General features: G+C 43.2%; 1 protein-coding gene across 1 annotated transcript; it reads left to right on the forward strand.

The window, feature by feature from the left end:
- Positions 1–6,916: 6,916 nt before the first annotated feature.
- On the forward strand, positions 6,917–20,313 carry LOC146690731 (nectin-4-like). Its single transcript, XM_085433797.1, has 7 exons — positions 6,917–7,079; positions 8,023–8,364; positions 8,482–8,784; positions 9,729–9,822; positions 16,627–16,781; positions 17,196–17,295; positions 17,876–20,313. The coding sequence occupies exons 1-7, from the start codon at positions 6,941–6,943 to the stop codon at positions 17,991–17,993; spliced, it is 1,251 nt and encodes a 416-aa protein (XP_085289923.1). The 5' UTR covers positions 6,917–6,940; the 3' UTR covers positions 17,994–20,313.
- Positions 20,314–20,918: the final 605 nt, after the last annotated feature.

The raw sequence follows: 20,918 nt of genomic DNA on the forward strand, positions 1-20,918 counted from the left end.
TTTGAGGCGCTCCAAATTCTTTCAGCAATTTTCTCAAAAGCTGTTTGGACTGTTTCTGGGTTATTTCTTCATAAATTTAACAGGTAGAAAGTATGGAGAGGAATCTACGTGTGGCATTTGCAATCTGAAAGTTGTTTGGAAGTTGCAGATGTCGTCAAAGAAACTCTAAGAAGTTGATACATTCTGTAAAAACAAAGTGCACTGCTTAGCTAAGTACAAGTACAGTACATGTACAGCGCGATCAGCAGCGAGGAAACCGCACACCCAGAGGCAGCGTTTATCACAGCCGGAGACTTTAATAAGGGAAACCTGAAGAAAGTCTCACCAAAACTCCACCAACACATCCATTTCAACACTCGTGGAGACCGGCTACTCGACCACTGCTACACCTCTTTCCGGGATGCGTAGAAAGCCCTCCCCTGCACCCCATTCGGCCAATCAGATCACCGCTCCATCCTGCTCCTGCCCGCCTACAGGCAGAAGCTGAAACAGGAAGCTCCAACCCGGAGGGCGGTGCATTGTTGGACGGACCAATCGGAGTCTGCGCTGCGGGACTGTTTTGATCACGCGGACTGGGAAATGTTTTACGTGGCTGCTAGGGACATTGACGAGTACGCAGACTCAGTCTGTGGATTTATCAGGAAATGCGTGGAAGATGTCGTCCCATCCAGAACAGTTAAATCCTTCCCAAATCAAAAACCCTGGATTAACGGAGATGTTCGCGCGGCACTGGCGGCACGGAGCACCGCCTTTGCCTCCGCGAACACATCGGACTACAAACACGCACATTACCAACTCCGGAAGACGATCAAAGCAGCCAAACGTAAGTACAGGGACAGGGTGGAGCAACAGTTTGACAACCCTCGGAGTATGTGGCAGGGACTAAACACGATCACAGACTTTAGAGGGAAAACCAGCACACCGCAGACCACGGCCTCTCTGTGTGAGGATCTAAACGTATTCTACGCTAGATTCGACACAGCGAACACCATGAGACCGGACAGTGTGCGCACCGCGGATGACGTCAGTGCGCACACTGTGTCTGAGGAGGATGTGTGGAAGTGCTTCAGGAAGGTGAACGCACGCAAAGCTACTGGTCCGGACGGGATTCCCGGCCACATCCTCAAGTCATGCGCGGCTCAGCTGGCTGGAGTGTTCACACACATCTTCAACCTTTCCCTCTCTCTGTCTGTAGTCCCAGCCTGCTTCAAAATGGCCACCATCGTCCCTGTACCCAAATCCTCCACCATCTCCTCACTGAACGACTGGCGACCTGTAGCCCTGACCCCCATCGTGAGCAAGTGCTTCGAGAAGCTGGTCAGGGACTTCATCTGCTCTGCACTACCCGACTCACTGGACCCTCTACAGTTTGCATACCGCCACAACAGGTCCACTGATGATGCCATAGCCCTGACACTACATACTGCCCTGTCACACCTGGAGAAGAGAGACACGTATGTGAGAATGCTGTTTGTAGATTACAGCTCAGCATTCAATACCCTCGTTCCCTCGAAGCTGGACAGGAAACTGCAGGATCTAGGACTGAGCAGCTCCCTCTGCAGCTGGATCCTTAGCTTCCTGTCTGACAGACGCCAAGTGGTCAGACTGGGCAGCATCACCTCATCCCCCGTCACACTGAACACTGGTGCTCCACAGGGGTGTGTACTGAGCCCTCTCCTATACTCACTCTACACCTACGACTGCACAGCCACTAACAACTCCAATGTCATTGTGAAGTTTGCGGACGACACTACAGTGGTGGGTCTTATCACCAACAGTGATGAGACGGCTTACAGGGAGGAGGTCAGCGCCCTGACCCACTGGTGTCAAGACAACCATCTCACCCTCAACGTCGCAAAGACAAAGGAGTTGATAGTGGACTTCCGGAGGTGCAGAGAAGTACACACCCCCATCACCATCAACGGCGCTGCTGTGGAGAGAGTGAGCAGCTTCCGGTTCCTTGGCGTACATCTGGCTGAGGATCTTACGTGGTCAGTACACACAAACAAAACAGTGAAGAAGGCGCAGCAGCGCCTCTTCTTTCTCAGGAGACTGAAAAGATTCGGCATGAGCCCCCGCATCCTCAGGACCTTCTATCACTGTGCCATTGAGAGCATCCTCACTGGATGCATCACCACCTGGTATGGCAACAGCACCGCCTACAACTGCAAAGCTCTCCAGCGAGTAGTGCGGTGCTCTGAACGGATAATTGGAGGTGAGCTTCCCTCCCTCCAAGACATCTACAGGAAGCGGTGCCTGAGGAAAGCGGGGAGGATCACCAAGGACTCCAGTCACCCCAGCCATAAACTGTTCAGACTGCTTCCATCAGGAAGGAGGTTCTGCAGCATCCGGTCCCGTACCAGCAGACTGAGAGACAGCTTTTTCCATCAGGCCATCAGACTGCTGAACACGTCATAGACACCTCACCTCCACAACTGGAACTTTAACATTATGCACTACATACTGTACAGTAATGCCACTGTTTTGCACATGTCTCAACTCTGTATATTTTTATATATTTTATTTATTGTTTACTCTATTTAATTTGTAAAATATGTGTATACACACACACACACACACACGTAGAAAAATATTTAGTATACACATCCAGAAATGCATATACTATTATATATTGTACATATATTTATTAGTTTCAGATGTAGCCATTCTTGTATTTTGCTTGTTTACATTATTGTATTTTGCACAACTCTGTTGCTTGTGAAGTTCGCACACAAGAATTTCACTCACATGTGCTGTACCAATGTACCTGCACATGTGATATGACAATAAAAGTGATTTGATTTGATTTGATTACAATAGACTTGACTTCATCCAGGAAGGAGAAATAAAAGGGATATTCATAAAAGGGATATTCTATGTACAGATCAAACAAAATTTTCCAGCATCAAAATTTTGTTTAAAAAAACTGAACGTATAAAACATTTGGAATAGCTCAACATTTAATTCTACTAACAAAATTCAATTTCATATACTGGGGTCAGTGTTTCTACATGATCATGGCCAACATGATAATCAGTTATTTTGATTTATTTTGAGATAATAATCATTCATGACGCCGCACAGCAAGAAGGTCCTGAGTTCAATTCCATCATCAGGCCGGGGTCTTTCTGTGTGGAGTTTGCATGTTCTCCCCGTGTTTGCGTGGGTTCTCTCCGGGTACTCCGGCTTCCTCCCACTGTCCAAAGACATGCAGCTTGTGGGGATAGGTTAATTGGATAATCCAAATTGCCACTAGGTTTGAATGTGTGAGTGAATGTGAGTGCGAATGGTTGTCTGTCCCTGTGTGTTGGCCCTGCGACAGACTGGCGACCTGTCCAGGGTGTACCCCACCTCTCGCCCTATGACAGCTGGGATAGGCTCCAGCACCCCCCGCGACTCTGAAAAGGATAAGCGGAAGCGAATGGATGGAATCATTCATGACAATTATTCATTGATTTTATTAACAAAAATGTTATTGTACTGTTACATAATTGTGAGTAAATTGTGAAGGCCTAACTGTACATACTGTGTCATTCTTTTATATTTTATTTTTTTGAACAGCAAATTATGAGCAACAAGAGCATGGACAACAACAACAACAACAGCAGGGGTCCGTTCTTCGTACCTCGCTAAGTAAGTTCGCTGGATTTGATTGTTGACGATTTCGCGTGATCTTGGATCGTTCGGTTCTCCGAAGCTCATCAGGGACTTGCTGTCATAGCAGGGAGCAGGTTTACTTTATGTAAACAGGATTAGATCGCGGCCACTCAGGTATGTCCGCTTCATTTATACGAAAGCAACAGCGATACTCCTGAAATCCCTCAATCAAGAGTTCTTGCTCTGCTGCCGAAAAATACTGAGCGCGCTCCTTCGACATTTTCGCCAACCAATCAAAGGGTTGCCGATCAATGTTTCTACTATCGATGCGTAGCCCCTTTTAAGCCACCCAGTGATCTCACATTACTTCATCCAGCTGTACTAATCGTCAACAACAGGTGTGTTCGGAGAACCGGAATAGCGAGCTCAAAGTTGGCACGATGATTTGATCTTGGATGTAGTAAGCGAGGTACGAAGAACGGGCCCCTGGTCCTAGTTCTCTTTTGTTTCACTCAAAGTTAAATATGTCTCAAAATATTCTTGTACTAATGAATTTATTTAATGTAAAACTGTCTGTTATGAAAATACTGAAGATATGTTTAGTTTTACAAAAACTTTTAAAAACATTGCTCTTAAATAAAATAAGCAGCTCAGGAATAAAACTGATCTTTTTCATTGTGTGTTGAATACTAAATTATTTTATATAAAACATCTTTAAAGATTTGAAATTAAATGTAAATTTAAACAAATCTTCTGAATTGTCTGCCTCAGCAATCTGACAGCTGTGGAAAAAAAGGATAAACGGCTCCACCGACAGACCTGAAGAACAGGTGTAGGTACGGTTTGAAATCTGTACTTGTGTTTCCACCAACAGTTTAAACTGCTTTCATCAGCAGTTGAAAGTGCTTGCAGCAGTAGTAAGCATGTAGTCATTGTAATTTTTATAATTGCTTGTTTCCACATCTGCTTATTAGAAGAAAGTCTGGGAAGCTAAGTTGAGCTCTTTACTGTGATGTGTTATTCAGTGATGCACATACCATGGTGATAAATATAAGTAAAAAATAATAAAAATACTAATTTTGCTCCCTACAGTCCTTCCTTCTGGGTAACGATGGAAGTATTTAAGTTTATAATATCCAGTTAATCGATATTGAAGTTAATTTCTCATCTGTTGTTGCCCTATGGAATTATATTCATGTCATAACATCTGCAAGCAAAAATATAATCCGAGCAAATTATTCAATTTCATTTCCTGAAGTTGTACCCAACCTAGACACAAAGGGAAGTGCTACTTTGATGACATATTATTTAAACCTTTAATTTAACAGCTTTCTCCTCACTGACTAACAAACTACCCCTTTTCTACTTTATATTTCAGTTCCCCAGTTGTCTGCACCAGTTAGGCCACAAACTGTCTTATTTTTGTTCGTGTTAGGGAGCAGGTGAGGGCTCGAATTCACTTCATTGTTTCTTATAGAAAATGTAACGATTGAGTGCAGGATGCAGACTGAGTTTTTTTTTTTAAAGATAAAAAAAAAAACATCCACAAATGTCCTGCTTTCCAACAATTTCATCTCCTCCACTAAATTCTGTTCTGCGAGGTAAAGTGTAATGTCTTTACTATATTAGTAAATAGACTATAGTCAGCAGAATTTATGAAAGGGGTTATATATAAAATAAAGAAAACGCCAGTTTTGCAAATAACTTTATGACTCTGGATTATTGTGCCTACATAAAATCATCCAGTGTGTTTTGGCCACATACAATATCTTTATAGAACTATTATATTTATTTGTCTGCTGCCCAATTGGCCAGAGCTGTCTTTTTTTAAGACATTTTTTTACTGTCAATGAGACTTTTCAGCTGGATAAATAAAGGAGATACAAAAGTCACTTTGCCAAAAACTGACTGGAGCTTCTACCGTCTGTCTGTGGCTCAAACTGGCTTTATATCATTCATGAGAAATATGTTTGAGATATGCTTCACAGATTATAGGCTAACAAGTCATTTATAACAGTTTAAATACGGGCAATAATGTTTTTTGGCAAATACTAAGTCTTGGCTTCCTGTCAAAAAGTGATGAAAAGTGTCGTGCCATGGCGCACTGGCAGGGAAAGCGGATCCAATTAACTTCGACTCCATTCCAACCAACTAAAGGTGAAAGTAGCGATGTATAACTTGGTGAAAAAGTGAAAATCATCGTTTACATTAATTCAATTCAATTCAATTTTATTTATATAGCGCCAAATCACAACAAAAGTTGCCTCAAGGCGCTTCATAGATACAGAGAAAAACCCAACAATCATATGACCCCCTATGAGCAAGCACTTTGGCGACAGTGGGAAGGAAAAACTCCTTTTTAACAGGAAGAAACCTCCGGCAGAACCAGGCTCAGGGAGGGGCGGCCATCTGCTGCAACCGTTGGGGTGAGAGAAGGAAGACAGGATAAAAGACATGCTGTGGAAGAGAGACAGAGGTTAATAACAGATATGATTCAATGCAGAGAGATCTGTTAATACATAGTGAGTGAGAAAGGTGACTGGAAAGGAAATTACATTAGATTAGTTTGTAGGTTATGATATAAAAATGATATGTTTATTGTTCTCAAGTGATGATTATTATTATTATTATTATTTAAAAAGAGGACGTTTTGCCTGATAGGAGTAGAATCATGCCTGTGGGATTCATATACACTTTACCCCTCAATATAACATTAACATGTTCTCAACAAGATAACGGCTCTGTGTTTGTTTTCAGACGTTATATAAAAATAATATTTGCTCTGATTGTTGTATGTCGCTAAAAGTTATGTCTGCTGGAACCAAAAATACACCTTTCTGAGTGCATCAATTAAAACAATTGTCTATTTTATTGTTGTAAAACACATGTAGCTGAAACACTAGCCTTCTGTTTGTTCATGGACAGGGGGTCAGATTGTGGCAGGGTCAGCCTGATATTATTTGTATTCCCTGTAACTTTAAAAATTTTGACCCTCTTAGAGGCGACTTTTTATTAAAATACTTTAATAATTTTACAACGCAGCGCGCCCCTGTCTCACCCATCAGTCTCTTTGTATGTTTCTGGTATGACGGCAATTATTCCAATAAGCCGTCATTTATGTAATTACACTTTGGATCTGACTGTAAAAATGAATGTCTTCACAATCCAAAGCAGAAATAATAATGAGAAAAGGGGAATTATTCCCTTTTCATAATTATAAGACCCAGCACAAGTGTCCCAGGGGCCGATCCAGGTTACGTGACTTAAGTAAAGCCTTACCGTGTCCATTATGTCCTTTCTGTTTTTTCTTCCTCTGAGAGCAGCCACGAGGTAACGGCAAGATATGGGCGAATGGATGGAACTGCTACTTTCGTTTGTGTTTTTATGGCCAACTGCCGCGATAAGTCATGCCACGCTATTTTTCCGCGATAACCGCGTGTTTTTGCTAATATCTGCGCTCCTGCTGACCAGAGAAGCTGACGGTATGTTGAAAGTTTTCTTTTTTTTGTTGTTTATGCTTGGATTTGCTTGGGCTGAAATGAGATAAAATGGCAGGTGTTAACTGATTGTTGTCAAAATCTGACAGGGAAGAATGTGGGGATTTTGAAGCGGATGACTGAAATTATGTTTTGTATTATATTAGTGTTGTCCAAATCAGTGTTTATTTATTATTATTATTATTATTATTATTATTATTATTATTATTATTATTATTATTATTATTATTATAAGGAGACATACTCAGAAGATGCTCAGGACCTGTGACCTTAAAGCTTTAAAAAATTGTGTATTTTATTATCTTTACCCAGTAGCGGTTTTTGATACGGGCAACACGGGCGGTTGCCCGGGTCGGCATCGTGATGGGGGGCGGCATGACGGGAAAAAAATAAAAATAAAAAATTACTCGTACTCATGCTGCTCCGACATCATGCCAGCGCATATTGGGAATGGCATATAGGCACCGATCGGTTTTCTATCGCCCATTTGCTGGGGGTAAGAGCGCCCTCCGTTTGCGAGGTGTTAATGCTGCTTGCGGCCGGGGCGGCGGGGGATTCTCTGGCTGGCTAGAGCAGCATCTAATAACCAACTCGCAAAATAAAACAAACAAACAAAAAAAAAAAAAACAACAAACACGAAAACACCAGGCATTATGATACAGACTTATAATTTGCGCCGATGTTTTTTCGAAATTCTATAAAGTGAGCGCGAGAAATGCGTAGGAAAAAGCTGTTATTGCCACTTGCAGGCATAAAGTTTGTGCAAACGTTTTCAGTATCAGCCATATTCATTTAATTGTGTAAAACTAAAATCAAGATTCATATTTGATTAATTGTGAAGCCCAAAAATTCTTGGACACTCTTTTTTTTTTTTTTTTTTTTTTTTTTTTACTTTTTTTCTGATCTTTAACAGTATTTCACTTTACAGCTCTCCGGATGATCAGTGCAAGTGTGACAGTGGTTCAAGGAGGTACCGCTATTTTACCGTGCCATGTCATTGACACCAATGACGACCTGACACAGATTACCTGGCAGAGGAGGACGAGAGAAAAACCTCACAATGACAATTTCCTCACTATCCTACCCAGAGAGGGAGTGCAGTTTGTCAATGGACGTGATGATCGATTTAAATATATCGGGAATTTTAACAACAAAAATGGAACTCTCCAGTTATCCAATGTTGCCCTGAAGGATGAAGGCAGCTACACATGCATCTTCACCTTGTTTCCCAGTGGAAATCAGAAGACTGAGATACCTCTGAACTTGCTTGGTATGAAAAGACACTTTATTTCAAATATTCTAATATTCTTGTACGTGAGACAGAGACAGAGTTACTTCCACCATCTTGCTTGCATGTTGATTTATTTTAGTGCTGTAACTCTCCTAGTGCCTCCTTTCACAAATGTGAAGGACAATCTTCCCACTTTGGGCACAGAAGAGGTTTTATTTGCTACCTGCACGGCTGCTGGATCGAAGCCTCCTGCAGAGGTGAGATGGCTCACCGATGCTTTGGGAGACAAAGTGAGGACGACAACAAACTCCACACAGTATGACAACGATACAACTACCACAGTCAGTTCTCTGTTTGGTGTTCCTACGAGAGAGATTAACGGTCACCAGGTCCAGTGTGTCATCAGTGGTGACTCCCTGTCTAAAGAAGAAACCCTGCCCTTCACCATACAGGTCTACTGTGAGTGCCACAAACCACAAAAATCTTTAACAATTAAGTTTTATAACTTGAAATGCAAATATGAATTGTTAGATTTAACAGAAAATTATTGACAAATTTAGCAAATGACAAAGTTCTATAACAGCTTTTGACATGCAAACAATGCCTCAATTTTGTTTTCATTACACTACATACTAATGATTCACTAAAACTATACACTCTGTTAAATGTCCCGAATTTATCAAATTCCAAAACTTATTGATATCACTCTCTCTTTCACCACTGTCACTTCAACAATGTCCCCATATTTACACACACACGCACACACAGCAGATAAGTATTGAACACATCACCAATTTTTCTAAGTTAACATATTTCTAAAGGTGCCACTGAAATGAAATTCTCATCAAATGTCATTAACAACCCATCTAATTCACACGTGCAAGGAACCATAACATGCCATACCATCAAAACCATTGATGTCAATAATACACCAAGTCACAGCAAAAGCTGTTTCAGATTTGTTTGTCAAGCATAAAGGTTATTTGTGACCGACATGCTTAACGTTAAGATAAATGTAATTTATCTTTCCAGTCGTAAGTCATTGAATATAAATGGGAAATGGCAGAGGAGGAGGTTTGCTGGTCACACCATCAGCAAAAATAATGGAAGTTGCAATGAAAGTAAAAAGCAGGCTTATTCAGAAGTGCATTATTGTTATTGATATGGTACAACTGTGGGGTCCTGTTTCTGGTGGATTTTCCATGTAATGTAATATTCTTTTTTCCATCATCAAGGTGATTATAAATTAGCCAGTCACAACCTTGTTACTGTTTTTGTCTTGAAAAGATTGACTGTTTTGTCTGATGCAATGAGACCCAAACATTTGTGAAACATTATTTCGATATTATTATTATGTCCTCAATTCAGGATTAACACAGTTTTCTGTCTTTTTTTTTTTGCAGTCTCTCCCACAGAAGTGAATATTAGAGTGATTACACAAGACTCATTTGAGTGTGTGACAGAAGCCAACCCAAGTGCCAACTTTATCTGGAGTAGGTAAAGTAATTAAGAGAAGAAAAACTGCGTATGTGTGTGTGTGTGTGTGTGTGTGCATACTATATATATATATATATATATATATATATATATATATATATATATATATATATGTAGTTAGACTACACGCCTTTGGAACAGAGGATCGCAAGTTCGATTCCTGCCTGGGGCGTCTGTATCCAGTAAGGGTCCTAAGGCTAGACCCCCTATGTTAAGCAAGCCTACCGCAGACATGAGCGAGACAGATAAATATGAAGGCATGCCGGCTCGGACGTCGCCCGGATCAACAAGGTCCGCGTCAGGTGTTGAGGAACCAGGGCACCCTGACGAAAAGTGGGCTACTGGAACAAGAAGGCATCGTTGGGCAAGGGACGAAAACAGGGCGTTGTTGGAATGCTACTATGCAAGTAACCCCGGCGGAAGGGGCTACATGAATAGGATGAGGGACCTATGGATTCTTCGATACCCAACATCCACAATGACGGCGAAACAACTAGTAGCTCAGTGTTCCAACATTCGAAAGAAGGGACTGCTCTCACAGCTAGAGATTGACGAGGTACAACACAAATGCTACGGCAAGGAGGAGTCAGGACGCCAGGTCAGGGGGGAGATATCATCACCCCCACCCGAGATTAGGTACATAGCCCCAAGTGTGATAGGAGAAGGATCGTTGAGTGCGAGAGGAACTGACCTGAAAGATAGGATCATGGCCAAGCTTGAAACCTGGATCCCCCGTAGCCGGTTACCAAGATTACGTGAAGTACCCTCAGAAGGTCTGCTAGATGATGTTAATGCAGCACTACGGGCAATACCTACAACCACGATTACCGACACTAACAAGCTGATCTACAATACGGCAGCAGTGATCAGTGAGATGCTTGGCTACAAGTTGAACAGCCACAAGGGGCAGTACCCTCCATGGAGAAGGAGGCTAGAGGGCAAGATCAAAGTAGCACGGAGAGAGGTTAGCCAACTAACGGAGTTGCAGAAAGGTGCGACGAATAAGGTGCCTAAGAAATACAGCAAGCTGTCCATACCTGAGGCCTTGGAAACTGCCAAGCAAAGACTCACAGCCTTGGCCAGCCGCTTGAGGAGGTACACCAGAGAGATAGAAGGCAGGAGAATAAACCAGCTGTTCTCCACAGAACCAGCAAAGGTGTACTCTCAGTGGCAAGGGAACAATAAGAGAACAGCACCACCAAGGCTGGAGACGGAGCAATACTGGAAGAGCATATGGGAGAAGGATGCAACCCATAACGGCAATGCTCAGTGGCTAGAGGATCTGAGGGCAGACCACAGCGACCTCCCTGAACAGGGTCCAGTAACCATCACAGTGGCAGATATCCAAGAAAGGGTCTCCAGTATGAAGAGTTGGACAGCACCAGGGCCCGACATGGTTCACGCCTACTGGCTGAAGAAGCTAACTGCACTCCACGAGCGTCTGGCAGCACAAATGAACCAGCTGCTAGTTAACGAGAGACACCCGGAATGGCTAACTGAAGGCCGGACGGTCCTGATCCCCAAGGACCCCAAGAAGGGACCGGTCCCCTCCAACTACCGACCAATAACCTGCCTCAGTACTACATGGAAGCTCCTGTCAGGCATCATATCGGCTAAGATGAACAGGCACATGGGTCAATACATGAGCGGGACACAGAAAGGAATTGGCAAGAATACCAGAGGCGCAAAACACCAGCTACTGGTAGACAGAACAATCAGCCGAGACTGCAAGACCAGACTGACCAACCTGTGCACTGCCTGGATTGATTACAAGAAGGCCTATGACTCAATGCCCCATAGCTGGATACTGGAATGCCTAGAATTGTACAAGATCAATGGGACCCTAAGAGCCTTCATCAGGAACTCAATGGGGATGTGGCGTACAACACTAGAGGCCAACTCCAAGCCCATAGCACAAGTCACCATCAAGTGCGGGATCTACCAAGGAGATGCTCTGTCCCCACTGCTGTTCTGCATAGGCCTGAACCCCCTCAGTGAGATCATTAACAAGACTGGCTACGGATACCGACTACGGAACGGAGCAGTTGTCAGCCACCTCCTGTACATGGATGACATCAAGCTGTATGCCAAGAGTGAACGAGACATCGATTCACTGATCCACACTACCAGGCTATACAGCAATGACATTGGAATGTCGTTCGGACTGGAGAAGTGTAGTCGGATGGTAACAAAGAGAGGGAAGGTAGTCAGAACTGAGGGGATTGAACTACCAGAAGGCAACATTGCAGACATAGAGGACAGTTACAAGTACTTGGGGATCCCGCAGGCGAATGGGAACCATGAAGAGGCCGCTAGAAAAGCTGCAACCACCAAGTACCTGCAGAGGGTCAGGCAAGTCCTGAGGAGTCAGCTGAATGGTAAGAACAAGATCCGGGCCATCAACACGTACGCCCTGCCCGTGATCAGGTACCCTGCTGGGGTAATAGGCTGGCCAAAGGAGGAGATAGAAGCCACTGACATAAAGACAAGAAAGCTCCTTACCATGCATGGAGGGTTTCACCCCAAGTCCAGCACCCTGAGGCTGTACGCTAAGCGGAAGGAAGGGGGCCGGGGACTGGTGAGTGTCAGCACCACACTCCAGGATGAGACAACGAACATCCAAGAATACATTGGGAAGATGGCCCCAACTGACCGAGTGCTCAGTGAATACCTCAGGCAGCAGAAACCCAAGAAAGAGGAGGGAGACGAGGAACCATCATGGAAGGACAGGCCCCTGCACGGTATGTACCACCGGCAGATAGAGGAGGTGGCTGATATCCAGAAATCCTACCAGTGGCTGGACAAAGCTGGACTGAAAGACAGCACAGAGGCACTAATCATGGCAGCACAAGAACAAGCTCTGAGCACAAGATCCATAGAGGCTGGGGTCTATCACACCAGGCAAGACCCCAGGTGCAGGCTGTGTAAAGATGCCCCAGAGACAATCCAGCACATAACAGCAGGGTGCAAGATGCTAGCAGGCAAGGCATACATGGAACGCCATAACCAAGTGGCCGGCATAGTGTACAGGAACATCTGTGCGGAGTATAACCTGGAAGTCCCGAGGTCAAAATGGGAGATGCCCCCAAGGGTGGTGGAGAATGACCGAGCTAAGATCCTGTGGGACTTCCAGATACAGACGGACAAAATGGTGGTAGCTAACCAACCGGACATAGTGGTGGTAGACAAACAGAAGAAGACGGCCGTAGTGATCGATGTAGCGGTTCCGAATGACAGCAATATCAGGAAGAAGGAACACGAGAAGCTGGAGAAATACCAAGGGCTCAGAGAAGAGCTCGAGAGGATGTGGAGGGTGAAGGTAACGGTGGTCCCCGTGGTAATCGGAGCACTAGGTGCGGTGACTCCCAAGATAGGCGAGTGGCTCCAGCAGATCCCGGGAACAACATCGGAGATCTCTGTCCAGAAGAGCGCAGTCCTGGGAACAGCTAAGATACTGCGCAGGACCCTCAAGCTCCCAGGCCTCTGGTAGAGGACCCGAGCTTGAAGGATAAACCGCCCGCAGGGGCATGCTGGGTGTTTTTTTATATATATATATATATATATATATATATATATATATATATATATATATATATATATATATATATATATATGTATATATATATATATATATATTGCTACGGCAAGGAGGAGTCAGGACGCCAGGTCAGGGGGGAGATATCATCACCCCCACCCGAGATTGGGTACATAGCCCCAAGTGGGATAGGAGAAGGATCGTTGAGTGCGAGAGGAGCTGACCTGAAAAATAGGATCATGGCCAAGCTTGAAACCTGGATCCCCCGTAGCCGGTTACCAAGATTACGTGAAGTACCCTCAGAAGGTCTGCTAGATGATGTTAATGCAGCACTACGGGCAATACCTACAACCACGATTACCGACACTAACAAGCTGATCTACAATACGGCAGCAGTGATCAGTGAGATGCTTGGCTACAAGTTGAACAGCCACAAGGGGCAGTACCCTCCATGGAGAAGGAGGCTAGAGGGCAAGATCAAAGTAGCACGGAGGGAGGTTAGCCAACTAACGGAGTTGCAGAAAGGTGCGACAAATAAGGTGCCTAAGAAATACAGCAAGCTGTCCATACCTGAGGCCTTGGAAACTGCCAAGCAAAGACTCACAGCCTTGGCCAGCCGCTTGAGGAGGTACACCAGAGAGATAGAAGGCAGGAGAATAAACCAGCTGTTCTCCACAGAACCAGCAAAGGTGTACTCTCAGTGGCAAGGGAACAATGAGAGAACAGCACCACCAAGGCTGGAGACGGAGCAATACTGGAAGAGGATATGGGAGAAGGATGCAACCCATAACGGCAATGCTCAGTGGCTAGTGGATCTGAGGGCAGACCACAGCGGCCTCCCTGAACAGGGTCCAGTAACCATCACAGTGGCAGATATCCAAGAAAGGGTCTCCAGTATGAAGAGTTGGACAGCACCAGGGCCCGACATGGTTCACGCCTACTGGCTGAAGAAGCTGACTGCACTCCACGAGCGTCTGGCAGCACAAATGAACCAGCTGCTAGTTAACGAGAGACACCCGGAATGGCTAACTGAAGGCCGGACAGTCCTGATCCCCAAGGACCCCAAGAAGGGACCGGTCCCCTCCAACTACCGACCAATAACCTGCCTCAGTACTACATGGAAGCTCCTGTCAGGCATCATATCGGCTAAGATGAACAGGCACATGGGTCAATACATGAGCGGGACACAGAAAGGAATTGGCAAGAATACCAGAGGTGCAAAACACCAGCTACTGGTAGACAGAACAATCAGCCGAGACTGCAAGACCAGACTGACCAACCTGTGCACTGCCTGGATTGATTACAAGAAGGCCTATGACTCAATGCCCCACAGCTGGATACTGGAATGCCTAGAATTGTACAAGATCAATGGGACCCTAAGAGCCTTCATCAGGAACTCAATGGGGATGTGGCGTACAACACTAGAGGCCAACTCCAAGCCCATAGCACAAGTTACCATCAAGTGCGGGATCTACCAGGGAGATGCTCTGTCCCCACTGCTGTTCTGCATAGGCCTGAACCCCCTCAGTGAGATCATTAACAAGACTGGCTACGGATACCGACTACGGAACGGAGCAGTTGTCAGCCACCTCCTGTACATGGATGACATCAAGCTGTATGCCAAGAGTGAACGAGACATCGATTCACTGATCCACACTACCAGGCTATACAGCAATGACATTGGAATGTCGTTCGGACTGGAGAAGTGTAGTCGGATGGTAACAAAGAGAGGGAAGGTAGTCAGAACTGAGGGGATTGAACTACCAGAAGGCAACATTGCAGACATAGAGGACAGTTACAAGTACCTGGGGATCCCGCAGGCAAATGGGAACCATGAAGAGGCCGCTAGAAAGGCTGCAACCACCAAGTACCTGCAGAGGGTCAGGCAAGTCCTGAGGAGTCAGCTGAATGGTAAGAACAAGATCCGGGCCATCAACACGTACGCCCTGCCCGTGATCAGGTACCCTGCTGGGGTAATAGGCTGGCCAAAGGAGGAGATAGAAGCCACTGACATAAAGACAAGAAAGCTCCTTACCATGCATGGAGGGTTTCACCCCAAATCCAGCACCCTGAGGCTGTACGCTAAGCGGAAGGAAGGGGGCCGGGGACTGGTGAGTGTCAGCACCACAGTCCAGGATGAGACAAGGAACATCCAAGAATACATTGGGAAGATGGCCCCAACTGACCGAGTGCTCAGTGAATACCTCAGGCAGCAGAAACCCAAGAAAGAGGAGGGAGACGAGGAACCATCATGGAAGGACAGGCCCCTGCACGGTATGTACCACCGGCAGATAGAGGAGGTGGCTGATATCCAGAAATCCTACCAGTGGCTGGACAAAGCTGGACTGAAAGACAGCACAGAGGCACTAATCATGGCAGCACAAGAACAAGCTCTGAGCACAAGATCCATAGAGGCTGGGGTCTATCACACCAGGCAAGACCCCAGGTGCAGGCTGTGTAAAGATGCCCCAGAGACAATCCAGCACATAACAGCAGGGTGCAAGATGCTAGCAGGCAAGGCATACATGGAACGCCATAACCAAGTGGCCGGCATAGTGTACAGGAACATCTGTGCCGAGTATAACCTGGAAGTCCCGAGGTCAAAATGGGAGATGCCCCCAAGGGTGGTGGAGAATGACCGAGCTAAGATCCTGTGGGACTTCCAGATACAGACGGACAAAATGGTGGTGGCTAACCAACCGGACATAGTGGTGGTAGACAAACAGAAGAAGACGGCCGTAGTGATCGATGTAGCGGTTCCGAATGGCAGCAATATCAGGAAGAAGGAACACGAGAAGCTGGAGAAATACCAAGGGCTCAGAGAAGAGCTCGAGAGGATGTGGAGGGTGAAGGTAACGGTGGTCCCCGTGGTAATCGGAGCACTAGGTGCGGTGACTCCCAAGCTAGGCGAGTGGCTCCAGCAGATCCCGGGAATAACATCGGAGATCTCTGTCCAGAAGAGCGCAGTCCTGGGAACAGCTAAGATACTGCGCAGGACCCTCAAGCTCCCAGGCCTCTGGTAGAGGACCCGAGCTTGAAGGATAAACCGCCCGCAGGGGCGTGCTGGGTGTTTTTTTTTTGTATATATACATATGTATATATACATATATACATATATATACATATGTATATATACACACATATACATATGTGTGTATATATATATATATATACATATGTATGTATATATATATATATATATATATATATATATATATATATATATATATATATATAGTTCATGTTGAGCCTTGTTCATGTTTTTCCAGATCTGGCCAGACTCTGCTGCAGTCTTCTATCAAAGTCGACGGTGCAGAGCTACAACTGCTGAGCCTGACCTCTGATCTAAATGGCCTCTATCAGTGTGAAGCATCTAATGCATATGGAACTAAACATGGTCAGCTCTATGTGCATGTGGCATCAGGTGAGGGCAGCTTGGATTTAGCTGTGCAGTTTGTCCAAATCTTTCTGAATTTTAATTTGAGCCTTTACTTGTGTTGCTTCATTCTAATGTTTTTCTGAAAACCAGCCAGCTTAAAGAGGTGGTTGGTTTAAGACATCTCCGGCATAAAACGTAGTGTTAATGAATGGATGACTGAAGCTCCACACAGAGCAAAAATGATATTAAAGTCAGCTCCATCACTGGAAGAACATGTCCTAGCAAATAGTTCTTTTCATGGTCATTTGTCTCAGAACCTTTCAGAGCATAAAAGCTTTAGAATGTTTGGTACAAGTGCTGCATGGTGTTTGAACAATGTCTGAAAAGACTAAACACCATGAAGGAGAGAAAGGATTACCTCATTCACACAATATTCTTTTTTTCCATGTGTGTCTGTAGATGCATGCTCTGCTTTTTGGGCCCTAGTTGGTGTTTTGTTTTTCCTGAATGTTGTTGTTGCTGCAATATGGTACCTTAATAAATCCAGACAACTTCAAAGGTACTTCAAACACACACACACTCTCTCACACACACACAGACACAATTTGACAGGTCACTGAAAAACTGTGTAAACTGCTTGGTTATTTCTTTAAAAATTCCAAATTGCATTTGCCGCAAAGTTCAACACTAACGATTCAACAGGGCACTGGTTTCTCTCTTACATTTCACTATAATCCTCAAATTAAAATGTATTTGCAGACAAAGTGTTCATTCACTGGGACACATTGACAGACTGTACAGGTTTGCTTTTATTGATATTGAGGTATGATTTTGGTTTTCTTGGCTTTCGTACATTCATCTTAGTTTGTGGCGAGTTTTCAGGTGGTTCAGTTAGTTGTGTTGCTGTGTGGTGCCAACACAACTCTACAGCAACATTTGTTTATAATTTGTTCTTAGTTAATGTCATTTGTCCCAAATACAAAGTAGTTCCAGCCAGTGGATGATGATCCACTTCTGGGGATAAGCTCCTCGTGTTCTGCTTTGTCTGACATTTCATCTTTGTTTCATTTTTTAATGCCGCAAAATTTCCAGGCTTAACTGTAAGCCATGCATACTGTCTTATTTTTCTCTGGCATTAGGTGTTTTCCATCACATGGTGATGGGCCTAGAGACCCACCATCTCCCAGGAGTGCAGGAGATGATCAAAGACGAGAGCAAGAACAACTGCAGGAAGTGAGCGAGGTCACCAACGGTTAATTTGTAGAGATGTTAAAGTCAAAATTAATTATGTTAAATATAAATTAATTAATATGTCTCTCAATATTTTGGTGCTAATGACTTAACTTACAGTTTTTCTCAATTGCTTCTGTGCAATTCTCACAGCAGAAAAGTCATTCAAACCACTCTTTATGCAATTCTCAAAACAGAGCATTTTTCATAACAGAGTCTCTTGTGCAAAAGGAACTACTACAATCAAAACCTTTCTTACATTGTTCAAAAAACGAATAGTCAGTCAGTCACTTTATCTCTGTGATGAATGAATAGAAACCTTTCACCACCCTTTAAAGGCGTAGTCATCAAATTGTTTAGTTTTTTTTCCTCAAAACCTTAAATGACTTTAGAAGTATTGCAAAAATGTAGACCTAATGTAGTGTACACATATTTCAGAAACAAAAGTGAAATCCGAAGGATTTTAATATTTATTTTACAAAACTGATGAAATTGAGAAAAGCAAAATAATAATCTTTAAACTATATGCAAAAGAAAACAGACAAAAATAGAATAGTGAGACTGACTTTTCTGCTCTGAGAACTGGGCCAAAGCGATCGAAAAAAAAATGTAATGCAAAACTCTCTGATATGGTGGAGATATGTTTATATTTTTTTTTATTATTTTATTAAATCTGCCCTTCTTTTTTTAATAGTGTGTTGAATATTACAGAAGTATTACTATTCTTTGTAAAATCTGCAGATACACAGAGTCTTTGCGTGTTTGTTTTAAATTCAATGCAGGTTTTTAAACAATTGTTCTGAATTCTCTGCCTCAGCAGTCCCTCTGACAGTTGTGGAAGCCAAAGATGGAAAATATCTCAACTGAAGTTTCTACCAACATATTATTCTAGAGTTAGCTTAGTCTTTTTTAAAAAGGCCATGTTGTGAAACAACTTCACATGTAACTGGAACAACTGTTAGGATGTGGTTTTAACTGCCTGGTCCTCTATTGTCATGAAAAGCTTTAACTAGATTTGCCATCTGTTCTTGTGTTTCCACCAACTTGTCAAAAGCTTTCATCATCAGTGAAAACTGTTGACAGCTATAGTAATGTGGTTACTGTAAATTCAGGAATGAAAAATCCACCTGCCTTCAGTAACACCCTTCCCTAAGGGTAACAATAGAAGTATTTAAGGTTATAATGTACAATACTGGCCAATTGTGGACACATCAACCATTCATATGGAATTACATGTTTTCCTTTTTTGTTTGTGCCTATAAAAGCACCATGACAGTATCCAGTCAGTATGCTAGCACAGCTGCAGCAGGTGTGTCTGCATTGAAGCTCTGGCTGATGTTCTTTACTCCTCCCGATAACACGAGTCATTAAGCTGCAGTTTATAAAACCCACAGTGTTTGTATCAGAAACACTAAATGAATTACCAGTACAATACAAAAACTCACACAGAGAATAGCTTCACTGCACACTGTGAATGGTGCTAAATTTCTCTTGTGCATGATGATGGTGCACACACTTACTCCCCTCCAGTAAAACTACTACATAAAACTATAATAAAACAGGCCTGCACTTGTCTGTACTTGCCATGAATGTACAAGTTTTGCTCTAATAAAACAAAACTTACACATGCAAGTAAAAAAAAATCTTAATCTTCATTCATGTATTTACTTAAATGAATGTGCTGATCAACGGTTAATAAGAAACTTGAACAGAAAGCCCAAGTATATGAACCGATTTCTTATAAACTTATGGGAGTATGATTAAATACTCATTTTTAGGTAATGATAAAATACTAAAAATGGTAAATTTAAAATTTAATATTATATGAATACAAGACTACATAGTGCATTAAGTAACAAATGCTAAGTTACACAAATGCAAATGCACTCTCTTAATTTCTTATCTTTTGTTGTTCTGGTTCAGACCTTTAACTCCATCCGTTCAGCCGAGCTGACTTATTTAAAACATAGACGGGTCTAATAAGTGTGCTGACTGATAAAGAGCTGTTTTTACTTCACTGTTATGAAAAGTGTGTCATCATAAAGACGGAAACTGACTGTAACTGATAATTCTGTTCGACATTGGCTTACGTATTTCTGCAAAGCTTATGATGCCTGTATTTTCCCAGGAGCTATCACTTGGATCTCTGTTTCCAGAGAGCCAGACTCGCTCTACAGTGTTTGCTGTAAGCTGCTTCACTTTCCAAAATGGTGAAAGGCATGTTTAACTTCTGTTGGCACACAAACTTTTCAAGTAATGTCAGTGAAACTCTTTGATCATCTGTTTTGTGCCGACTTTTATTATGAGTATACAAGCTAACGACAGGAGGCAAAGTCAGCAAAAACAGAACATGGGCAGTTTCTAAGGTCAAATTTAAGTTCTGTATTACATGCACTACAGAAAAGCAGTGAAATACTGTGAAAAACAATGTCAACCTTCAAAATGCACTCTCAGCTGCTAATCTGACTTTTCCTTGACCAGTTTAAGAAAAGAAATGGCTTGATAGTAGGTCGATACACCATTTTTCACAAAACTGTATTCGGTATATGAAGCTAAAATTTCACAGCATGTGTGTTTAAACTTTGGCCCATAATTTTTACCCCCAGACATAAAAAGGCTGATGGAGTATTTTGACCAGTTAGTTAACCAATCAACTATTTGCTGCCAAGTTTGTGTGTCAAATGAAGATATGTTTGTATTTTAATTGTGTAGGTTACATTTAGCTAAATTCATCTTAATCCTTTATAGCAATAGTTACACTAGTACGCGTTTTTTAACTCTAAACTTTAAATCTCTAAACTTGTTTATTGAAAGAGTCAGCATTAATGAATAAACTGTGCCTTGTCTTTTCTCTCATTTACACATGTACACAGGGGATATTTGTGAGAGCCATTTGACAACATGTCCTTACACTACACATTAAAACAGTCTTCTCAAACTGTGGAGCTGGTG

The sequence above is a fragment of the Copadichromis virginalis genome, linkage group LG16 (genome assembly GCF_057382275.1).
Source record: "Copadichromis virginalis isolate Kocher_CV1m ecotype Utaka linkage group LG16, C_Virginalis_male_GT1.1, whole genome shotgun sequence".
NCBI lineage: Eukaryota > Metazoa > Chordata > Actinopteri > Cichliformes > Cichlidae > Copadichromis > Copadichromis virginalis.

Excerpts from the sequence above, each read along its gene's own strand:
- LOC146690731 (XM_085433797.1), top strand. The coding sequence starts at position 6,941 with ATGGGCGAATGGATGGAACTGCTACTTTCGTTTGTGTTTTTATGGCCA. Across the intron at positions 8,785-9,728 it reads CTTCACCATACAGGTCTACT|TCTCTCCCACAGAAGTGAAT; the intron begins GTGAGTGCCACA and ends TTTTTTTTGCAG. Across the intron at positions 16,782-17,195 it reads CTATGTGCATGTGGCATCAG|ATGCATGCTCTGCTTTTTGG; the intron begins GTGAGGGCAGCT and ends GTGTGTCTGTAG.